Source organism: Ruditapes philippinarum, unplaced genomic scaffold, assembly GCF_026571515.1.
Source record: "Ruditapes philippinarum isolate M1 unplaced genomic scaffold, ASM2657151v2 ctg1615_1_1_1_1, whole genome shotgun sequence".
NCBI classification, from domain to species: domain Eukaryota; kingdom Metazoa; phylum Mollusca; class Bivalvia; order Venerida; family Veneridae; genus Ruditapes; species Ruditapes philippinarum.
In genome coordinates this window covers 204065-227479 of record NW_026865698.1, presented here as the reverse complement: position 1 = coordinate 227479, position 23415 = coordinate 204065, and the positions used below count along the sequence as shown (strand labels likewise).

General features: G+C 31.8%; 1 protein-coding gene across 1 annotated transcript in view; it reads right to left on the bottom strand.

Moving 5' to 3' along the window:
* Window positions 1-23415, bottom strand: part of LOC132730028 (complement C3-like) — a gene marked incomplete at its 3' end in the record, with an annotated part of 130464 nt that overhangs the window by 17067 nt on the left and 89982 nt on the right. The window contains exons 22-25 of the mRNA XM_060715872.1: window positions 22866-23087; window positions 18211-18304; window positions 14509-14616; window positions 8210-8398 (exon numbers count right to left, since the gene is read on the bottom strand). Coding sequence (XP_060571855.1) covers window positions 8210-8398; window positions 14509-14616; window positions 18211-18304; window positions 22866-23087 — 613 coding nt within the window. The remainder of the gene's footprint in view (window positions 1-8209; window positions 8399-14508; window positions 14617-18210; window positions 18305-22865; window positions 23088-23415) is intronic.

Here is a 23415-nt window from a genome sequence, read left to right as displayed (position 1 = left end):
AATCTTTTGCACTGTACTTCTTCTCAATAAGATCTATCTACATACAAAGTTTCATGCTGATTTGATTTCTATTATAATCTTAAAGTTATGTTCTGGACAATGTTCAAAGTGTAAAAATAAACAAATGTATTTGCTTTTTTTTCATAAAATAGACTCCTTCCTGAACAATAGAATGAATGTTAGCTGTGCTAAGTAAATTGACATCCTTCTGATAAAATTAGGATTTTAATAATACAAACACGATAAAATGGTATTTTGTCTTTATTTTGAAGCATATTAGTAGACGAATCAGATTTTTTTGGATTCGAGTATAGAGAAAATTACAAATTTATTCTCAAATTATAATTTTTTCTAATCAAGTTAAATTCTAACACCCTTTATGTTTACTGTGAAACATACACGTCTAAATCAATTAATGTACATGTACTTAAAAACGCATTAGGAGTTTTAATTCTTACATGATACAGTTACATACAATAATACATGTATACATTTTGAGGGTACCACTTACAAGTTAGATGAAAAAGCCAAGGCCCATAATGCATCGCGTCAAATTGTTAAATGATAACGATTTGTCTTCACATTTAGGTAAATACCGAGTCAATCTTTTTCGGCTCAAATCCCAAACTTAGATAAAATCAGTTTTGACAGAGTCAGTATCTAATATTGGTCATGGACAATCGAAATCTTTAGATTTGTAACGCGTGTCCAAACGAGTTGATCAAGTTACTCTGACTTAAGTTTTTAAAATTCTAGAGATTATATGGGTAAGCATTTCATCCACAATAAGGATATCCACTGTCACAATACTATGTTTCGTTAACAAGGGTCCTTCCTCTGCAGTCCCAAGGGTCAAAGATTTTGGTAAAGCGATCCTTTGTTTATGTTGGATGTTTCACAGTCCAAAATGTTTTAGCTTCCTGTCAAAACACAATTGTTAAGTCACGTTTTATAACATTTTCAATAAAGTGTCCGGTATCATTTGTGTACTCGTATTTACATTAGATTCCACTTTTCTTTTTCAATAGTTTTAAATATTAACCTATGATGATATTCATTTTGCATGACTTTTAATCTCGTCTTTCTTAACCATTTTGTATGTGCTTCTTAATATACATGTATGTGGTACTGAATGAATAGTTCTTAGCCTTGTAAATTTTAATAGCTGTGATGCTCCATATTTAATCCTCCAGAAAGTCATTTGTAACATTTAATACTATTTACACGTTAAATTCTGTGAAATTTTATAATTTATGTCTCTATACCATGCTCTCAGATGCGTTGTTTGACATGGTTAATCCTCATGTTCGTATATTATTTAATACTTAAAAGTTTATTTAATGGATTCCGTTCTCCTTCATTTGCTAAAGAGATGATCTTGTGTCCAACAAAAAATATCGGACTGCCATTTTAAAGCAGAATATGACGGTGGTAAACATATGGCAGCAAAATTCAGTGGTATAATTTTCCTGTCTAAAAAACAGCAACAAAGGCTTCTTCGCCGGTCTTCTCGTTGCCCGTGTCGGACAGTCTTTAAGTTTCTGTGGATTGATACCGGTGTTACAGTTTATTATCCTCGTTGGTGTTTGGGTGAGGACGGTAAAAATTTTGAAAGTTGAAAATGTACCCTGCAAACTTATTAATGAAACAGTTTGATAAAATAGCCATTTGTTACTGATTTGTTGTTCGATATTAAAGTGATAGAATATAAAAGCAGAAATAACTCTGCAATAATCGTTCTCTTTCTCTCTTGAACGGACTTAGTAGTACGGAATAAATTTGGGGTTTTACGAAAGTTTATTTATTCATATACTTTATTGCCACGTTCTTTTTTTCATACCATTTTTCGAGTTATGTATTGGTGCGTTATGTACAAGCAGGACTAAAGAAATTGCCATTTCTGCTGTAACTGCTGACGCCAAGTTCACGGAGCATTTTCGGAACATTCTTTGTCAAGAATCTTCTGTCTGATGTTCTCTTGTTTGATCGGCAGGGGAGCGCCTAAGGTTTTACAGCTGTAAACATTTGAAACAGGCGGAACTTGGTGTTGAACTTTGCCTGTACATACCCTCTCCTCTTTATTGTTGTGTTCCTGTAATTATTGCTGCGGTTGACCGACTGCGGCTTGCGGAGCACTTTCTCTCCGTCCAACATAATCGTCGTCGGACCCAGTTATTTGTTGAAGGAAGGGCTCCCTTCATACTTCAGGTGGCGGAGTATCAAAATAGATAAAAAGAAATCAAAATTGAAACTGTTGCGTAAACATGCATCCACGACAATAATGTCGTACTGAACGATCTTTAAGGAATTGACGTCGACGCTCTAAAGCTGTATAAGTTGCACATATCTCCTGATTTGAGAAAGGAAAAACAATCAATTATAATCCCTGGATATTATTAAACAGATTTGTCACTTCAGGCAAAACTATATTTTATATATTTACAAGTTAAAAATGTTAAAGGAAGTAGTGTCTATCATCAACAGCACGAGTTTTTAAACAAAACAATGTGCATTTTTTTTTATTTCTTTTATGTAAGGCTTGAAAAGAGTATTATATAAACTAATAAAAAGACCGGTTACATAAATCATCAGTCAACAAATGTCTGCTGTTAACGTAAATGTCGTTTTGTAAAATTCTTAATTTTGAATTTTTGTATGTAAATGTCATTTCCTTCTTTCAATTAAGAAAACATTTCTGAGCTTATGTACTAACTAGCATGCAATGTTTTCCTCTGAGAATTGCTTTAATCTTACCTTATATCAGCATCCTCAATGGTGTCAAAATTGCTGTCAAGAAGTCGACTAAACTTATTAGATACTCTGTCTTTCAACTGTTTTAATGTAGGTGTTCTGTATTGCGCTTTATGGTTAGTTGACATTGGTTCTATGTTTGCCTTGACATCAGTAATTACGTTTGTCCAGCTGCTTGGTGGAGCTCATATGCCATTAAAATCAATAAGAATTTTTCCTTTTATAAAGGAACTTTCCTTCGACGGTGCAATATACCTGATTTATCAAGCAATTATCTAGGTATTGCAAGCAATGCTTAAGTCCCCTATCGGTTAGAATCATAACAGCTTTCTGAAGGGCCATTGTCCGTTCAATTATGCCATTGATAAAATGAATGACATGGATGAACTAAAATATTTTGACTTCTTAGTTCGGCTGTATCATAGTAATGTGTTAAGTTTATCTGCCCAATAAGAAAATTATGTTTATACAAAAGATTCAATTTTCTAAGGATGAATATGTATAACTAATGATTCAACTTTTTGTATTTTAAGTAAATTTGTTTGAAAAGTTCCAAGTTCATTAATGGTGATCTCAGTAAATAGTGTTAAGGAGCTGACTGACAGACAGAGGACATCCCTAGTTGTTACCAGACTATAACATTTTTAACAGCTAAATTCTTAAGCTAAACAGGAGATAACTCTTGAAAAAAAGTTGCTAGACTGTGAACATTATCAAACATGATGTGAGTGTAAAAAGAACAGTTATCTAAAGTTTAACGAAGATGCCATTCATAGTCACCATGCAAAAAATGTGAAAACATACCATTTATTGTAACGAAGAATAAAATTTAAAAAAAAAAACAACAAATAACTTTCAAATTCAAAATAAAAATAATTATTGAAATCCAGGCAATAGACTTATAAAATCACATAATTATGAGAAACTATATAAGTTTTCTTTCGTTCTTATCCCTTTTAAAAATATGTAATAATTATTTACATAAAACATGTTAACATTGTAAGAAAATATGTTAAAACAAATTACATATGATGAAGGTGTTGACATTGAATGTATATTTCAATATGAAATAAATTCTTGAAGAAAAAATAAAGTTAAAGAAGGAAAAAGAAATAACCAAAGTTTAAGGAGACGATGATTCTGGAAATATGCACGCTATATTTATAATCCTTGCCATATTATCATAAAGTGGGAGTTTGAAGTTAATCCGATAAGAAATGAAGAAGTTTGAGTAAACAATAAAAAGTTCTAGGAATAAATCTAAATGCATGGCATTATTTTCTCAAAAAAGTCAAGAAAGTCAAGCTGGAGAATTGAATCTACTCACACATGATTTGAGTGATAATAAGAAACATATATAAGATGTTGGAAATATGCACGCTATATTTATAATCCTTGTCATGTTATTATGACGTGGGAGTTTAAAGTTAATCCTATAAGAAATGAAGAAGTTTGAGTAAAAAATAAAAAGTTCTAGGAATAAATCTAAATTCATGGCATCATTTTCTCAAAAAAGCCAAGAAAGTCAAGCTGGAGTATTGAATCTACTCACACATGATTTGAGTGATAATAAGAAACATATATAAGAAGTTTGAAGTATATTCATAAAGAAATATTGTTAAAAAGATAACACAAACATTATGAGAATTCTAAGTTCAGGGGGGATAATTCTAATATTTTTTGTACTAGAGTGGTAAACCTCATCACATAAATAGCTTATAGTGAAAAGTGTTATACTTAAATCAAAAATCTTGATAAGGTCGCCCACAGTTGGTTACTAGGCCACTTTTATTATTATACTTCCTGTAGTCACTGTATGATCTCTATAGTGCCATCTATCCATATCTTAAGTTTAATAAAAATGTTTTTAGAACATTTTGAGAAATCACAAATATTAAAATATTTGTCATATTTTAAGCTTATTTGATGCCATAACAAACATATTTTTCAATAAAGGACAAAAAGACGTACATAATTTCCAGACTGCCATTTACCTTTATTTCAAAATTTCATAAGAGTATTTTAAGGACTTTTTGCGTTATCACAGGATCAAGATTTTTGCCATAAATATTAAATTTGCCATATTTTCAGTCTAATTGTTGCCATAGCAACTTACGTTTTCAACATATTGGGGAGAAAAGAAAAAGACGTCTACCATCTATCCATATATCAAGGTTGATAAAAAAATCAGTACTTTTTGCGTTTTCACCGGATAAAGTTTTGTGGACGAACGGACGGTCAGACGAACGGACGGAAAGACAAACAGAGGGTAAACCTATTGTCCTCTACTGCTTCACCGGTAGGGAATTAATAAAACATAATTTCTAAGACAGTTGCATGCTTTTTCACTGTATATGAAAACAATTAGACAGAAGAATCTAATTAATTTTTAGTTGTGCTCCTCCAAACTGTCTCAAATAAAATTTGCACTCTGCTGCTTCATTATGAAAGTTGAGGTGTCAAGCACTGACATCCATGGTCATTGTGACATGTTATCTTGTGAAGTTGATAGAAATATGATTTGTAATATTTCGAATAATTTCTGATGACCAGTGTGTAAAAATGAAAACATACTATAGCTTCATATTACTTAATGTAATTTTCTCACAATACAAAGACATTTTGAGGTTCTATGAAGCATAACAAAATTCACTAGAGCTCTACATTCTGTAACAATCATTCATGTTATAATATAAGTAGAGACATTACCAACTTCTGTAGCGGCAAACGATATATTTTTCTTAAAGTATGTTAACCATTTCTAATTAAAGATATATTATTTTCTTATGTACAAACCTTATCGTATGTTTTCATCATCCATCTGTATAAATATCACGGTTATTTTACACAACATTTACGCATTACTTCATTGGCCTACAATAGACCAATGGCTTAGTATATGTGGTGACTGGGATAAACTGTATCCCGCAGGTGGTGCGCTACATGAAACATCACACGAAATATTTCGACCAATGAATTTACCACAAGAACAATTCTTTTCTGGATACAGTCATCTCAACGATTTGAACACACAAGTTATTGTGGATTCAGATGGTGATATTTATCATATGGAATTATGATTTTCCGCGTATCTAAATGATGTTAGCAGTTAAATCCTATGACAAATGTTATCAGCGACACACTTCCATTTCCAGGGGAATGCGTTTTCTAGGAGATGTGATTTATCCTAAACGACATCTTTTCATAACCCCATATACATCGAAGCAAATTAACAGACGTTATGTTCGAGACAAAAGAATATGCAGAAAGATCAACGGACTTATTTAGATAAATAAAGTTTCAGTTGAACAGGCCATAGGGGAGATCAAAAAATACATATCGGTAAGTGCACTTTGTCGCCATTCAAGAGTTCTTCTTCCTCGAGTCGTTAAGATATGTGCTTCTTTTTGAGACGAAAAAATATGTTGCAACTGATACATAAATGTGGACAAATGATTATTGTACCATCGGAAGGTGAATGAACTATATGAAAAATAAACACATACACATAAACCTTAAATAAATAATTGAATTGAGATGTAATTTAAGATTTACAAGTTCTTTTGTCCAGCAGATTTACCGTTAAACCGAAAACATTCAGACAGCAGTTTTCAAAGTTTCAAGCAGAGATGTGGGTTATTTTGTAAACCAAAGATATATTTGAAGTGAAATTTCAGAATAGTTGAGATATCTATTGACTTTATATAGACCCTTTCATTAAAGATCGTATTAATGTTGTCGCCATAGGATGACGTCATTGGGGGATACGGTGGACAATACCGATACGATTAAGTATAATAATAGAGGGATATAAAGATCTTAATCCTTTCTCTTGTAAGATTGGCAGATTGAAATTGCCAAAATTTTGCGTGATTGAATAAAAGTTAATAGAAGACCATATTGCAGGGTAAATGATCATGATTACCATTTTTGTTAGATTCTTAATAATGAAAATTTTACCAGGCAGTTAATCGTACTAACTTGCTAATACCAGAGATGCAGATAATGTATCTATGTCTCTGCTAATATACAATACCAAAAAGATATTTTCAGTTTCAAAAATGTAACGATTCTGTAGTTTTGGAAAACGGCTGCGTAATAATTAATTGCAAGATTCTGGTTTATTAAAATCATTTTGAGTCAAGCAGTACTAAGACAAAGAAAAAAAACAATATAAATCTATGCAAATTCTAAAAAAAAGTGAAGGCATAAAAAATAAACATTCTTTTGAATGTACATGACTGTATACTATTTTTGTCTTAAAAATCGTACATCACACCAATATGTTTAAGCTTGGTAAGTAATATTTTCAACTTCATACTTTTTAATTCATACTCTGCTTATCAAATATGTTTTTAAAAAATCACAAAACATAAGTTCTGAAACATGTTCACAGAAGTTCGTTTTTAACTGAATTATAATTTTACGTATTTTTGACTGCGCCATTTGGTAGGACTCTGAATCGAGTATCAAATCAGTAAGGCATGACCAATAAAGTCCCTAGGATGGTCCATAACAAATTTCGGACAATAAATATTTTGACAACTAACAAAAGTGATGTATTCTGATGTAATGTTATAACTCTAAAAAATGCAACCTGGTGATTTAAGATATCACAGCCAAGTGCCGCTTGTATAAACAACATATGCACCATGTTAATTAATATGTTACGGCTCAGTGGTGTTTATATATAAACATCTATTTATCTATGAAATAAGTTACTGGGAAAATGTCTTTATTTTTATAACCATGGACATGATGGAATAGATTTTTAATATCAAAATTATCTTATTATCGTCTATTATAAAAGTCAATGCCACCTGGTTTTCGTTCTTTCCGCATTTTTTATAAAATTATATCCTTCACTGGTTCTTGAGAATATTTTTTATAAGGCATGATTAAAAGGAATCAGTACGTATTGACAGAATGCATTCTGATATTGTTCTATTAAAGCTTGAGAAACAATCATTAAAAGACATTGGCAATCTTATTTTCATGTCTGTCAAAAATTAATCTTAATCTTTGTTTTTATATTTTTTCTATTGTCTTGATATTGAATTTATGTATTCATGCGTAAAATTTTACATGTTATTATCATAATTTAACGATCAGTATTTACGCATTTAATTTTTCAATAACCTAACATTCTATGCGGCCTGCATAGTTTTATCTCCCATTTACGTCACAACCGGTAAGGGAAGTAACTTTTTCCTTACTGTTATCGCTTAAATGAAAGGAGTCTATAGCATGTAAGTGCTCATCTACAATGAGACAAAGTCACTTTAAAATACCAAACCCTGTGATTTTGTTGAGTTATGAATATAAGCCACATTACATTTTATAAAATCCTAAGATTAACTGGTATTTAGAAATATGTATTTGTTAACTTCACTTTTCATTTTAATTTAAGATAGAAAGGTTAATTATGACTCCATTTATATAAAGAGTATGATCTTACCTTGCCTTATGTACCTATAGCCATGCATTATATTTGTAGCTGTTGCTTGCTTTGTTTTCTTCAAATACATCAAAGCGTACACATTTGGGGCGGTTGAAGAGCATGTTTGCTCTGCACAACCGCCTGGCATTCTGAATATTCTACCCACATCCCTAAGAATGAACTGCACTACGTTGTCCATGATGTTTGCTGTAATAAAATATGAAATTATTATCGTAATTAATAAATACAAAAAGGATCTGTGCTCGATGTGCTTGTCAGATAAGAAATTTTTGACAGAGTTAACAACAGATATGAATTTAATTTTATCTTACAAGCAAATAAAAGACGTTTATTTTCAATTCATCTTATGTTTAGTATGTGTTTAAGGTTGTTTTAATTGTTTCTTTTATGCCGCGTTTCCCTTTATGGTGTCACAGTGTGGAAAAATAATTATGTAAAATGTATTACATTTTATTTACATTGTGTGTGCTAATATACCATTTCTAAGTAATAATTGTTATATAAATAAATTTTATGCATTTAATCTTGATAGATTTTTTTTAAATGAATGTCTTCGTTAATACTTGAGTCTAAACAAAAATGGAAGTATTTAAAATCGAAGTGTCAAAATATGTTTTGTTATCAAACTTTCGAAATATAAACATCATCATAATATCTAAGGATTTTTTTTTCTATTTTTTTAGAAATGAAATATAACGAAACGTAAAAACATTTTATGTTACTTTCTTCAGTCTACTTAATCAGGGCTGGAAATCAAAACTGCGTCGTATCCTACAAAATGTAAACAAACGCCGCCATCTTGGACCGAAAAAAGGTATGTTCTTGATTATAACTATTTTTGTTGGAAATGAGTGAAAAACCAGATATATGTATTAACACGCTACACTATTTTCCACTTCGTTCGGTTTGTGATGCTTGCACAACTTTTTTGTAAAGCAAAAGTTATATCGAACTTGCAACTCGAAGCGGAGCAGAATTTTTATGAAATTACGTGGATACCATGCAGTTCATATTGCTTTATCTATCGTTTTTCCCCCTCAAATCAATTGTATACTTGTTTCAGAGTTCACCATAAAATTCAAAATATGATTTTGCATCATTTAGTTAAATTTTATTAAAAAGAGATGTTTATTTTCCAAGAAAATAATGATTTTTACTAAATGATACGACGCAGTTGGAAATAAAATATGATACGACACAGCTGTATGCATACTGGTTCAGCTATTAAATTATGTGCTAAGTATGCTAATAACTTCCAACAACATTTCTTGTTTACAACTTAAGTCAAAAGCAGAGGTCACTCATTTGTTCCACAAAATTGGAAAATGTAATAAAAATTCTATTAAGGCTTCATATTTCGGTCGCATTTTTAGTTCCTGTCATAAGCATCTACAAATTCCGAAAAGCTGTATCAAATGCAATATACATTGAAACACGTGATCGCACACCCAAATGACAACGTGTTCTAGAGTTGCCTTAGCATGCTTATAAATTTTTTCACGTGAGTTCGAAATTGGGGTGGTTACTTTTTTTAATTACAGAATTCTGATATAAAATTCAATCTTCCAGGGTAACCTCTCCTGGACCCTGAATCAATCAGGAATGACCTTTGTTGTTTTTTTTTATTTTTTGTTTTTTGTTTTTTTTTTTTAAAGAATTACAAGTTTTGTAAAGGTCTCTTGCTATCTGAAGAGAAGTATGCATGCCTACCTTTGTTACTAATAATGAGCAGAGCTGCATCAGTACTAAGGGTTTAGTACTTAAGATTCAAGATTCTTTATTTAGTAACGTAAACAAGTTATGTTTCTTGTTACATAATACAATTAACATATATACATATTACACATGACAAATACAAATAAAGACATGAATGATTAAACTCACTGAAAACAAGTAGGCATAATGAGCATATACAAGAGGATGAACTATGTACAATTACAACAATATGTGAGCGCATGAACATATGATAATTATTTAACACAGACATTTTTACAATACGTTTACACCACAGTATCAGATAATTATTGTACAATACCAAATAACGTAGAAATTATTGTATTAAATTAATACACATGTAAGTGATTACAGGAAGTAGCCTTAATTACTTCTAAGTATAGGTGTTTACAATGTTTTGTCTTATTATAAATGCTTCTCGTATAAATTTACATAGTTTAATTACTACAGAATAGTTTACAGATTACATAAGTTCTATAAATTTAACAACACTTGGTCTGTAAAAATAAAATTTGTTAATGTAACGTTTTCGAATCTGATTGTATGCTGAACAGATACAAATAAAATGATATTCATCTTCTAGGTCACCACTGTTACAAATCATACAATGTCTAAAGTACTTAAGTACCAGAACCAATACTTGGCAAATTATGCAGTACCGTCACCAGTACCAGTACTAGATTTTAGCATGGTACTGCAATACCAGTACTTATTTGGTGATGTAATGAAGTATCAGTACCATTACTTTTATATATTCATCAAAGTTTAAATAAATTACACAGAATCAAACAAATAATTGCAAATATTATTCAGCAAAGAAATAAAATCATAATTTACTTTAAAGTTAACATAACATTTTTACAACTTTTCTAGTTTTAACATAATAAATAAGTATTATTTACAACATATATTACTGTCATATCTTATTGTTTGGTAACCAGTCAACTGTTATATAATGCAATCATTTTTCATTTAAAACACAACAGTCTTTTGTTGCCTTTCACACCTTCACACCTCTGTTCAAATTATTATATTACAAGTAAATAACTTTTTATGGTGTTAACAATATCACTTGAAATAGGGTTATTTAGAATAGAAGCAATTAATTAGTGATTATTTTTCTCTCTTACTAGTATATACAAAGTAATAAAAGAATTTAATAAGGATATTTTAGGGTAAAGAGTTATTGAGCCTGTGTATCTCAATTTAATATTTACTTGAAGTCTTTGGTGCTTTGTTATGATTAATACTATGTTAACATTTGAAGGAATATTGCACCAAATTATCTATAGATTTGATAACTTACTTTTTCACAAAAACAAAAAAATGTAATTTACAGCTTTATATAATGAGAAAAATAGATGTTATTTTTTATCAAAACCAAAAGTAATGCTAGTAATGCAGTAGCAGTACCACTTTGTAAGACAGTAATGCAGTACCAGTACAAGTAGTATCAAAATTTTGTAAAAGTAATTCAGTATCAGTACCAGTACTTGCAAAATCGCTGCAGTACATACTGCAGTACCAGTACCAGTAATGCAGCTCTGATAATGAGCAACAATTTCCGTCAATTCCGTTATTATGTCTTTTACATGCCGATTTTATTGTTTTCATTTTGTAAATAATCGGTGGGAACAGATGAGCTTTATTATTTGAAACTGAAAAACTGAGAACAAAAATTATATTATAAATGGTTAAGCTACGATATAATTTACAAGTAGGGTATGCGTTCCGTTCAGTCATTTTATGTTCAGCGCCGCGGAACTTTACCGCCGATTTTGTCGTAATGCATGTCTTTATCGCCGATAAGAACAGGTCTACGCCTCTACGGAATGTATTTTCTATTTTTGCACTGGAGTATCATTCTTCTCTATTTAAAACAAAATTACAAATAGAGTTAGACATGATAAACTACAAATTATTTGTAAAGAAGGAGCTCGTTTTTGCAAAGGTATTTTACGCTTTGCACCGATAAATTTGATACAGATGTATACACGACAGGATGTTTCAATAGTATTGAAGAAGTTTTTACTATATTGAAGAGAAAATTTAGGTAAGATTATCGAATCGAATTTTCCACAGACAAGAGACATGGCATCAAAACATACCTTCAAACTAAAGTGTGATTTCTATTTGAAAATGAATTGCCTGAAAAATTAAACAAAAGTTTTCAAGAGGATTACCGCCTGTTTATATTGAAAATTTCTCTGCTATTCGCACCGAAATATCAAAGTAAAAAAATAAACTGCGAGATTAAGGAAATATTTCATTTCAATAAGAAAGTTAAACTTTATTGTCTTTATAATTAATTTAAATATTTATAATCTTAAAACTTCACGCCAGAAGTAACTAAAAAACTAAAACTGCTTATTTGTACAGCCGACGTTAACAAATTGTTGAGAAAAAAATCAGACAGGTGTTTGACCGAAGCCGTGCAGTTTATGTTTACTGGAGGACTTTTGATTATTTTGTGTGGAAACCTATCAAGCTACATGTAGATTCAAAATATCGATGGTTCCCTGCAGGTGCAACATTTTGCCTGAAATAATGCACAAAGGCGCACCTGAGGTCTTCGCCCCCCAGTCAAGCTAATGTGTTGAGTGAAAGTTTGAAAACAAACCTACAAAACAGTCATTACCCAGAACATGCAGAACCACAGTTTACTTTGAGCGTTGCTAGCCAAAATAAATTCAGGTTCATACATTGTAGATTTCTATATTTTTTTTCCAAAAAATAGGGTTAATATTGAACCTACAGGAAATTATAAGAAAACTATTTTTAAAAAAAATACGATAAATTAAGTAACATGCACATGTTTAACTGTAAAGTAGCATACGAAAGTTATACTTTCAAATTAAATAATATATTAAGCATAAGCAAGAGAACATCGCTATTCACCGCAAATAATCTGGGGGTTTTTATCTAGCGCAAGTGATTATTTCACAAAATAGACATATATTGCCAAAATTATCCGCCAAAAAATACAACTGCGTCGTATCATATTTTATTTTCTACTGCGTCGTATCATTTAGTAAAAATCATAATTGTCTTAGAAAATAAACATATCTTTCTAATGAAATTTTAGTAAATGATGCAAAATTATATTTCGAAGTTAATTGTAAACTCTGTAATGAGTATACATGTATAATTTATTGGAAGGAAAAAACGATGGATAAAGCAATATGAACTGCGTCGTATACACACATTTTCATAAAAAATGCTGCTCCGTTTCGAGTTGCAAGTTCGCTATAACTTTTGTTTTACAAAATAGTTGTGCAAGCAACATATACCGAACGAAGCGGAAAATAGTGTAGCGTGTTAATACATATATCTGTTTTTCAGTCATTTCAAACAAAAATAGTTATTAACAAAAACATACGTTTTTCGTTACAAGATGGCGGCGTTTGTTTACATTTTGTAGGAAACGACGCAGTTTTGATTCCCAGCCCTGTAATAATATAATGTAAGATAATTAAGCCGCTTATGTGTTTGTCATAAAGTAATTAATCAATATAGTGTTTGTATTAACACGCGTACAATGAACAAATGAGACAATGGGATATTGTTTATTTTTGTCCGTAAAATACCAATCATATAAAGGAGTCCATACGAAAAATGTTGTTCGTTCTTTGGCATTGTAAGAAATGAGGTTGATTACACAACATGGTTTTCAATCCGTACAAAAGCCCAAAAAATCCCTGTAATGCAAAAAAATTTCAATGTACCAACAAACAATTTATTTTGTCACATTAAAAAGTCATTTTAGACCCAATTTTTTCCCTTTTTTGGTGATAAAAAGATCGGCTTTGAACCCCCTCTTGGTTTTAGCAATTTGCCGTTGCTTTCATAAATTTTTTTTGTATATCCCAAGTCGATAATTTCTTTCCTTGCTAAAAAGCCAAATAAAAGGAAGGCGATATTTTGTCGATACATTTATAAAACATTTACAGTATTTCTGTATTTCTGAACTTTATAACGAGTATTTACAACCTATGACAAATTACCAGGTAATTCGTTGGTTTGATCTTGAAAACATACGGATTCCTCTTATTTGTACCCAAACAAGGGGGTGGAGCGTTATCGATAATTGGCTGGTTACAGGCAAAGCAAATAAATATTGGCATGGAACCGGTTGAATTTTTTTATATTTTCTGAACTGGTATCTTCCAAAAATAAACCATTTCAAAACTAAAAGAAATTCAATTAGACAATAAAGATTCTATAACCATTAATCTAAAGCAGGCTTCTTTACAGGTTTTTTCAAACGTTAAACTGATTGACAGGGTTATAGTATTTTATATATACATGTATTTCTATATTACAAAATTATAACGATATTTTATTCTTACAATATGCAAACATATAGGTAAACAGAAGTGCAACATTAAATTAACGTAACCGACATATTGTCAACATATGCAATATTCTAAAGTTGATTTTTGTTATTTAAAGAAAGCAATATAATATACATGGCTAGTAAATTAAAGTAGGATATTTTACAGCGTAATATATACGTATCCTGCGTTACTGACTAGTGTTATAATTTTTGCGCCATTAAATACCTTGTAAATATGCTGTAGCCGAGCCTGTGCCTTTGATTGCATTCTTTGGTAATGAGAGGTCAACTGTAGATTCTTGCTCCAAATATCCAGTATCGGAATATTTAGTAACTGTAAAAAAATATTCAAAAGGACTTATCTGTCAAACCTTGAGAACCGACAAAATTAAAAGGGTTGCAGACAGCCTATACATGGACAGATCTTGCAAATGTTAAAGCAAAATTCAGATTATCTACATGAAAAATGCGAAATTTTGAAATCAAAATGGTAAAATTTTGAAATAAGAAGCAGTCGTAGATATATCCTTAAGACGTTATTGTGACACGTACATACAACAACAAGGAAACTGTTGTTGTTGTTTTTTAATCAGATGTTAAAAAGATCTTGTCTTTTTTTAAAGTAACACTATATTTTTTGATTATCGGTTATCGAAATTTTTAACAATATTTATTTAAAAACCATTATTCATTGTTACAACTTTCAAACATCCTTGCTATCGTCTTTTCTTTTCTTGGCTATATGTAGCCCGGTTAGGATTAGAATAATTATTTATCTAAATATTTCTTATACAAGTACATGATAGAGACCTACATCATAATTATGGAATATTAAAATCATTTTCAGTCCAAAATACCCCCAGAACCCCTTAATATTGTAAAATATTAAGAGAATCGGTGACAATCTTGACGCCATCTTTGACTTCTTCGCTAAGCTTCAGACTTAGCAAAATTAAATTTGAACATGCAATATGTAAACCTTTTGAAACATCCACAGAATACTGATTAATAGTAACCGCATGTTCATTCTTTAGTAACATTTTGTTTTTTCTTTTATAGTATGGTTTGTCAAAAATGAACTGGTAACAGAGTTATGAAATTTGTAGCAAAATTTAATAATTTGACAATGAAAGCCGATGTCATTTCGAAGTTAACGTCAAAGCATATTCAAGTGTACATTCAATTTGATGTTTACCATAAAGTTTCATGGGGCCAACACTGAGATAAAAGGCCCGACTTGGACATGCGACCAATACGCGCATTTCCTTCAAATATTAAAAAGTCTTACAATACGAATTGATATCCGTGATATAGTACGAACTAACACGAAAACAAAATTCTAAAAGAAGTATGGACAACACCAAAATAATATTATCATCACCATCCTATTTCAATCGGTAGAAAATTACTTCAATAATTTACTTGTTGGCTTCCTCAATCAAAATATAAATCAAATGAAGTTAAATTTCGTTTGCTCGAACTCAGATCGCTCGAATACCTCCATTCGCTCGATCCAAGAAAAATTTATATATAATCTATATTGTTCTACCTCGAATTGCACACGAACCGATCGCTCAAACTCTCAAAATTAATATCTGGTCCATGGTGGATGATTTTGCCATTCGTGTTTGTTACATGAAAATAGTTTAACCTCGTTTTGCTCGAAACACCGATCTCTCGAAAACAATTGTACAGGCCCTCCGAGTATGAGCAAACAGAGTTTGACTGTATGTCTTTTTATAACAAAAACAAAATCTAACACTTTGACCTTAAAGGTCTTAATCATTTTAAAATCTACGCAACAAATTTTTCAGCATGACATTTTGTCAAAAATGATGCCTTGTTAAAGTATATATTAATCATTCAATTACTAAATTATAGCAAATTCAGAAAAAAATAGTTAGAGGTCAATACTTGGTGCGATTGATTATGTCATCTAAACTTAAAATTCTGTGTGCAAGTGAGTACAGTTCATTCACCGACAGCAGCCATTTTGAAACTTACTGAGATGTTATTACGTCAATTCGCATGTGCGCTCATTCACTCGCCCTTTATTGAAAAAAATGGAGAGTAGCAAGGTGGACAAACTTGCATAATGACCCAAATCTTGACATTGAATTACACTATATTTTGTTTCAATATACAGTAACGAAGGTATTCTTTTTACAAAAAAGGTAAGGAACATTTAAAGATCAAGGTCAAATTCAGTCCGAACTGTTAAGGTAAAATTAAGGCTAAACTTTTAAAGTATTGTTGTGTTCAAGTATGAAGTACATTCTGCATAACTCATTAGAGGCACTTAACCATATGTTTAAAGGGAGACACCGACAAAACTTCCTTCGTTTTGAATTTTTCATTCATTATTCGGTAAAGTCGGTTATTCGGTCCTCAAAATGAATAAACATGGCAGTCACAAGAACAAATTGTTTTCTCATAATAAAGTATTAAGTTATATGTTTTTTAATCTGAACCGCGTGGGTCAGGTTAGAGCGTTAAGATTTCACAATATTTGTCAGAGTGAAATTTGGAAGCGTCAAAGAACATGTCAAATGAATGACTTACTCTTGTTTCTTTTTTTTTTGTTTTGTTTCATTTCACGCCATTTTCCAACAGTATTTCAGTCATATAGGCGGGTAGTTTCCTAACCATCGTTCCTGGAGAGTTACACCAGTACTAGACTACCTTCCTCCGCGCTAAACTACTACAGCATCTCCCGGGGATCGAACCCACGCCAGAGAGGTAACTGGATTAGAAGTCGTTGACTCTAACCCCTCGACCACAGAGGCGGTATTACTCTTGTTTCAATCATACAATATCCACAGTATCTGTTATTGTAAATTCCAGAGTTTGGTCAAGTCACAAAAGTAATTCGGCTTGTTTCAATCATAGTATATCCACATCATCTGTTATTTTAACTTCCAGGGTTTGTTCAAGTCACAAAATTTGTTTTAAACTACTCGGTGTTTCTGTCGACTTCTATATTTTGTTCAACATATATTAATGAATTTACGCATCAAACCCAATATGTTTAGAATTTATTACAAACATTGTGCTGGGACTTTAAAAAATGTCATTTTAGAGTGATTTGAATTCATTTAGATCATTTTAATATTTTTGTCGTTATTTTGCCTGCGTATCCCGTTAACGTTCTGACAGGATTATGTCAATGATATTCTCATCTCCTTTTGGAACAAAATGTTGCAACAATGTTGCAACAAAGTTATAATGAAATCAAACCAGAGAATTGAAAAATAACACGGAAACGAAAGCAGACCGCAAAACTAATTATTGGCAACAACTATTTGTCGAATAGTTCAAATAAAAATTCACGAGGATATGTGCATCTCCCTTTAGCATACAATGTTCCTACAGAGTTTCATCGGAATTTAGTTTTACAGTTGAATCTGATTTTTGTACTAACGATTCCGATAAAATTATGTTAAAATTCAGTCTGCAGTTGCCAAGATATGGGAGATTTAAAAACATTTTACATGTTGAATAGTCAGACAAGGACATGACGAGGATATGCCCTTTTCCTGTTAGTATTAATGGATTCTATAATATAATGTTAAAATCAAGTTAGCAGATGAAAAGAAATAGCGCAGAAAATATTTACTTTGTAAACATTCTAAAATACAAATCAGGGGCAAGTAATCTGAGTTGAATTGTCCCATCAGGACTTGAAAATAAGATATGGACCTCCTGTAAATATTAGATGTTCCCACAAATTGTAATTTAAACACATTCAGTAGATGCTGAGAAAAGTGCTGAAACGAATGTTACATTTTATGTTGAATGTCAAATTTTCAAACTCTATCTAATAAATCGAAAAGGGCGACCCAAGAGATTTAGTCAAAGTCTTGCGTGATAATAAGCAAGATTTAAACTAGCGCATTAAAGACACCCTACGTTTCTACAATTTCTTTACTTGTTTTAACTCTGTTGCCATCTTCGCAGTCTTTGCTTTGCTTGGTTGGATCTAGACACACTTGTATCGATATTATTTCCTGAATACCCTCATTCTGAAATATATTTTTACCATTATGCTAGATTAAAATGTATTTAATATAAATTTAGGTAAACTACATATTTGTAATTTTTAGTAACATTTTTAATATGCACATATACTGTATATTTAAAGATTCAGATTTATTTAATGTAAGAATAATAACGAATTGTAAGGGGTTAGTTACACGCAACTACATCTTCATGTATATTGTTTTGTTGTTGACCTTTCTGACAGCTGTCATCTGTCGAATAATATTTATACTTGATATGTTTGTACACTGTAAGATAATTAATAATTTCAATCTTTAATTATATAGAATTGTGTGTTCATTTCATTTAATGCAATACCGACAAATAAATAAAACCCCTTTCAATAACTTTAGAATACTGTGTCACATATTTACCCCACCGTACCTACAATCCATCAATTTACACGAAAGCAAAAAAAAACGACATCAGCTTGCTTTAAACGAACTTTTTTTATTGAAATTTTATTTTGAATTTAGAAACATCCACAGATGTGTTCATACGGAGGTTATCATGGAACCTTCAATGTGACACATTAGTGTCATTCCATGAAAGAGTCTGCAACATGTTGAACACTGTCTATTTTGGCGTACTTTTGGAACTCTTTTCTCTATACTATTTTATTTGAATGAGCCTGTTCATCGGCACGAGATGTGTTCATACGCCGGTTATCATTGGACCTTCAATTAGGCATCCACTTAAGTAAAATAATGCGTGTCACCTAAAGTAGTAAATAAAGCGAAACTAAAACAAACATAAATGGACTTTGAAGTGTTTTCAGAGGTTATAAAGCCTTTTTATTACAGACAAGCTGTCAAAAGATGGAATTAAAAGCAGGCACCATATCTTAAAGTAACACACCCCTAACGGGCACTATTAGGATCTGTAAAATTGACAGCATAGAACTGTTATATTCCTTAAATATCACCTGTATGCAAAATTTAATCAAAATTGACCATGTATTTGTGAGTTTTGGACATTTTTCTGAACATTTTTCTAAAACTTTGCTGTTAGAAGGGCTTTTTTCAGAAATGAGGAAACTGTAAATAATCAATAATATCATCATTATGGAACATGTTTTTCAATTGCGTATTGTTAAGAAACAAATAATGACATTCAGAAACAAATTAAGTTTACCAAAATGAGGGGCTGTGTTCAAAGTTTGCATAAATTTTCTTAAATGTATCTTGGCTAGTCTTGCAATATATAAAATACTTTTATTGTGTAGTTTTTATTTAATTAAACTTTGAAAATATCTGGTATCATATTTGCCATTTAATTTGGCATTTTGTAGCAAATAAACACCTATTTTAATTAAATAATTAAAATTAAACAAAAGGGATCTACTGTTTTGGTGACATTTTTGATTGTGTCCCTTGTTGTTTTCTCGTCTACGGTAAGTATCTTCCCCATTACCCCTAGTTTTTATTTCTTTGATTAACCCCCCCTTCCCCCGGTCTCCTGGGACCGTCCCCTTCCCCTTTGTGGGCATTTTATTCTATCATTCATTTGTTTTCTTTGAATTCCTAATCAGTTACAAATTATTTATCATTTAGTGATTAACCTGTCCGTGCTCTGTCTTGCCCTGTCCTGTTTTTGTTTGGGGTCCGCCTGGGCTCCTTGCCGCTGGTTCTTGTTGCTGGGTCATATGGGGGTTGCGTTCATTGAATGCCGCCTTTCCTTGTTGATCTTGTTTATCATATTCTAAGAGATTCATAAAAAAGTAAAAAAATAAAAAAAAGAAAAGTTGCCCCTTCTGGGTTTTGAACCCGAACCTCTCAGTTTCAATGCACTTGAGAGTGATTCTAGCCTATTTGAATCTTCTTCAAAGTGGAAATAATACATTATTGGTGTACTACCATAAGGACAATTATACAGTATTCATGTAACGAATACTGAAACCAATCATCTAGACAAATAAACCCGAGCAGTGCCAGTTAGAGGAACTATAACCTTGTCTTGAATAAAAGGCATAGTAACTATAGGAAGAGTGTTTCAATAACATACTGACATTAACAAATATTTCCTCAAAGTAAGAGTTATCCCAATTATTTAAAATATAATCCATGTGACTTAATGACAAAAATATGACAATACCCAACCATCAATGAAGTATTTTGACATATTATAACCATCATCTTTGAAATTTTCGACCTAGCCTTTGAATGTGACACGTTTGTCTGATGTGTCACAATACTATGCAAAGTTGTTTTAAATCCATTCATGGATGACAATTCATGACTAGAAACAACCATAGATGTACTTTGTGAAACTACAAATATCTTGAAAAAAAGTGATCCCCGGAAGCATTAAAATCAGCAAAATTACATGAAAATTTGCAGAATTGGTATGTTTATTCGTTTAGGGCAAACGCTTTCTTTTACTTGGGGACCACACACTGAAGGTTTCATGATAACCGCCGTATGAACACATATGCGGATGTTTTTAAATTCACAATTTTAGCATTACATGTTTAAATGTTGAATATGCTTATATCATTACAACTTAAGCCGGTGTTATGGGGCGTGGACGGTATTTTGCACTTGCTATTACCGTTCAAGTACAAGCTCGACAAACAGAGCCTGCAATACTTTTAAATTTGCCGTGTAAGTCTTCTTTAGGGATCTTATTTTCTCTATTTGATTGAGTCTGTACATGAGGGATAATGAAAAATTGCAACATCTCTCAAGCCCCTAGCACGGCTTGAGAGGTACTCTATTACAAGTTTTAGCTAAAACCAAGTTATTTCAAAATCTGTCATTGAATGACAAAGATACATGGGCCGAACATAGCTATCAATGCACTGTCATATCCCGTATTTCACTTCAGTGTTGTCATATTTTCTGGTCATTCGGTGAAATTGATGCCAGAACTATTTGGTGTTGAGATTGAGTACCGCTCAGGCCGGTGATAGGGGGCGTGAGGGATGTTGCACTTATTCGTTATTCCTCATGTACAGACTCAATCAAACCGATTGTCATGTATTTTTTTGTGATTTATGCTTCAGAGGGATCACCTTGTTTCCAGATTTTGAAAATACAAGCATGAACTTGATCTTTTGCTACTGAGCTTAATTTTGCTCATTTCATATGATCTTACTATGCAGCATATTATACATAATTATGTCCACCCTAGAATGACAAAGTTATGTTAAAAAACGACAATATATTTACAATCATCAAGTTTGACATACAAGTGAGACCTTGAATTTTGAACTGAACACTTTCATCCTATTCCCGACACGCATCATCATATCTAACACATGTATGACAAATTATTTTATAATCAAGGATCGGCATAATTGTTGACTGACACAATAATAAATGCATATTGACAAACTTCAAATCATGAATTTGAAACATAAGTGTGACCTTGACCTGTAAGATAGGGACCTGATTCATGATCGTAACATATTGTCATTATGCTTAACTCATTTTAAATCTATCCTAGAATGACAAATTATTGACAGGACACTAATATCAGTGTGTTTTTATAAAAGACAATCATATCATGACATTTTATATACAAGTGTGACCTGTACTTTTGGGGTAGCTACCCCATTCTTGATCACTGCACGTCGCCGTTACTTCCAGCACATAAGAATTCTTTAATCCATCCACCAATGACAGAATTGTTGATCTGACACAAACTGCATTTTATTTAAATATTTCCATTGAAGACAAGTGTGACCTTGACCTGCAGACCTAGATATTCCACATGACAAATTCCCCTTATGTTGCAATTATAAACAGACACATTCAAACCTAGTAAACAAATTTGATATCTAGTTGTTGTTATCATTGCTGACACTTGTGACTGAAAGGTTACCTTCAATAAAGGAGACATGTAAATTGCAGTCATCGTAAAGTCCTGCGTGATTGTACAGGCAATTGAATAGGTTTCACTAACTAGAGTCTAATCATCTTAAAGCTATAGCAGGTGAGTTGTGTTTTATTCCCTTCCAGTGCCAGTGACATATGACCATACTGTATTGTTGTGCCGTACAAGCAAACGAAGAAGCTTCAGATGGATCATAGATTGTTAAATATGATGGGATATGACATTACAAGATAGTGGAAACAGAATCCCCAAATAAAGCAAATCATATGATTAACATGATCAACACGGCGTTCAATGAACACAGTGGCCCTAACACGACATAATTAAAAATGTTGCTGGTTTGGTTTGATTAAGTTTGTTCATGGTCAAAAGTGGTAATTGCAATCTACAAGCCACATACGCAGCATCGACTTAAATCGAATTCAGCATTTAACATGAACTGGTGAAATTTGAAACTATTAAACAAAATCAACAAAGAAGGAAAGGCGGCGTTCAATGAACGCAATCCCCATATGACCCAGCAACAAGAACCAGTGGCAAGAACCCCAGGCGGACCCCAAACAAAAACAGGACAATCAAAGAAATACAAATTTTGACGAAGACAAACAGACCCTTCCATCGTTTTTACTGAGCTATATAATTTCCAATTTTTTATGACACCACAAAAGTCTATAAACATGATGTTTTCGTATGGCAGTTAAAACATACTTCAACATAAAGATCCTTTTCGATTATATCAACCGTTGGAATTCCTAATTCGACGACGATGGCTGTAACCTTCACCGAAAACTTTCCTGCTTTTAGCGGTATAATGGGAAATCGAACAGTAGTGGCACTGTTTGGACCTACTTCGATTGATTTTCTTGGGGACGGCTTACCTGGGCTCGAACCATAACACAAACCTTCCACTGCCTCCAAGTACATGTTTGCCTGAAAATTAAACACAGAAGAATGACGTTTTAAATACGTAAAAATGCAAATATCCACGTTAAATAGTTTACAGATAAAACATGGACAATGAAACGACTCACTTTCCTAACCTTTTCGAAGCAAAACATTACTTAAGAGAAATATTTTATGATTTCTAAAGTTAAGCGATGGTTCTTAATATTTTGTTCATGAGCTGTTGAAAAGAAATGAGAACACTAAAATGACGGTTGTTTGATATGAAATATGAATTTAACGTGCCTCTAAACCATCAACTAAAATGAGCATTACATCCCTTCAAATATTCTCCACTGTTTAAGAAAATAGAATT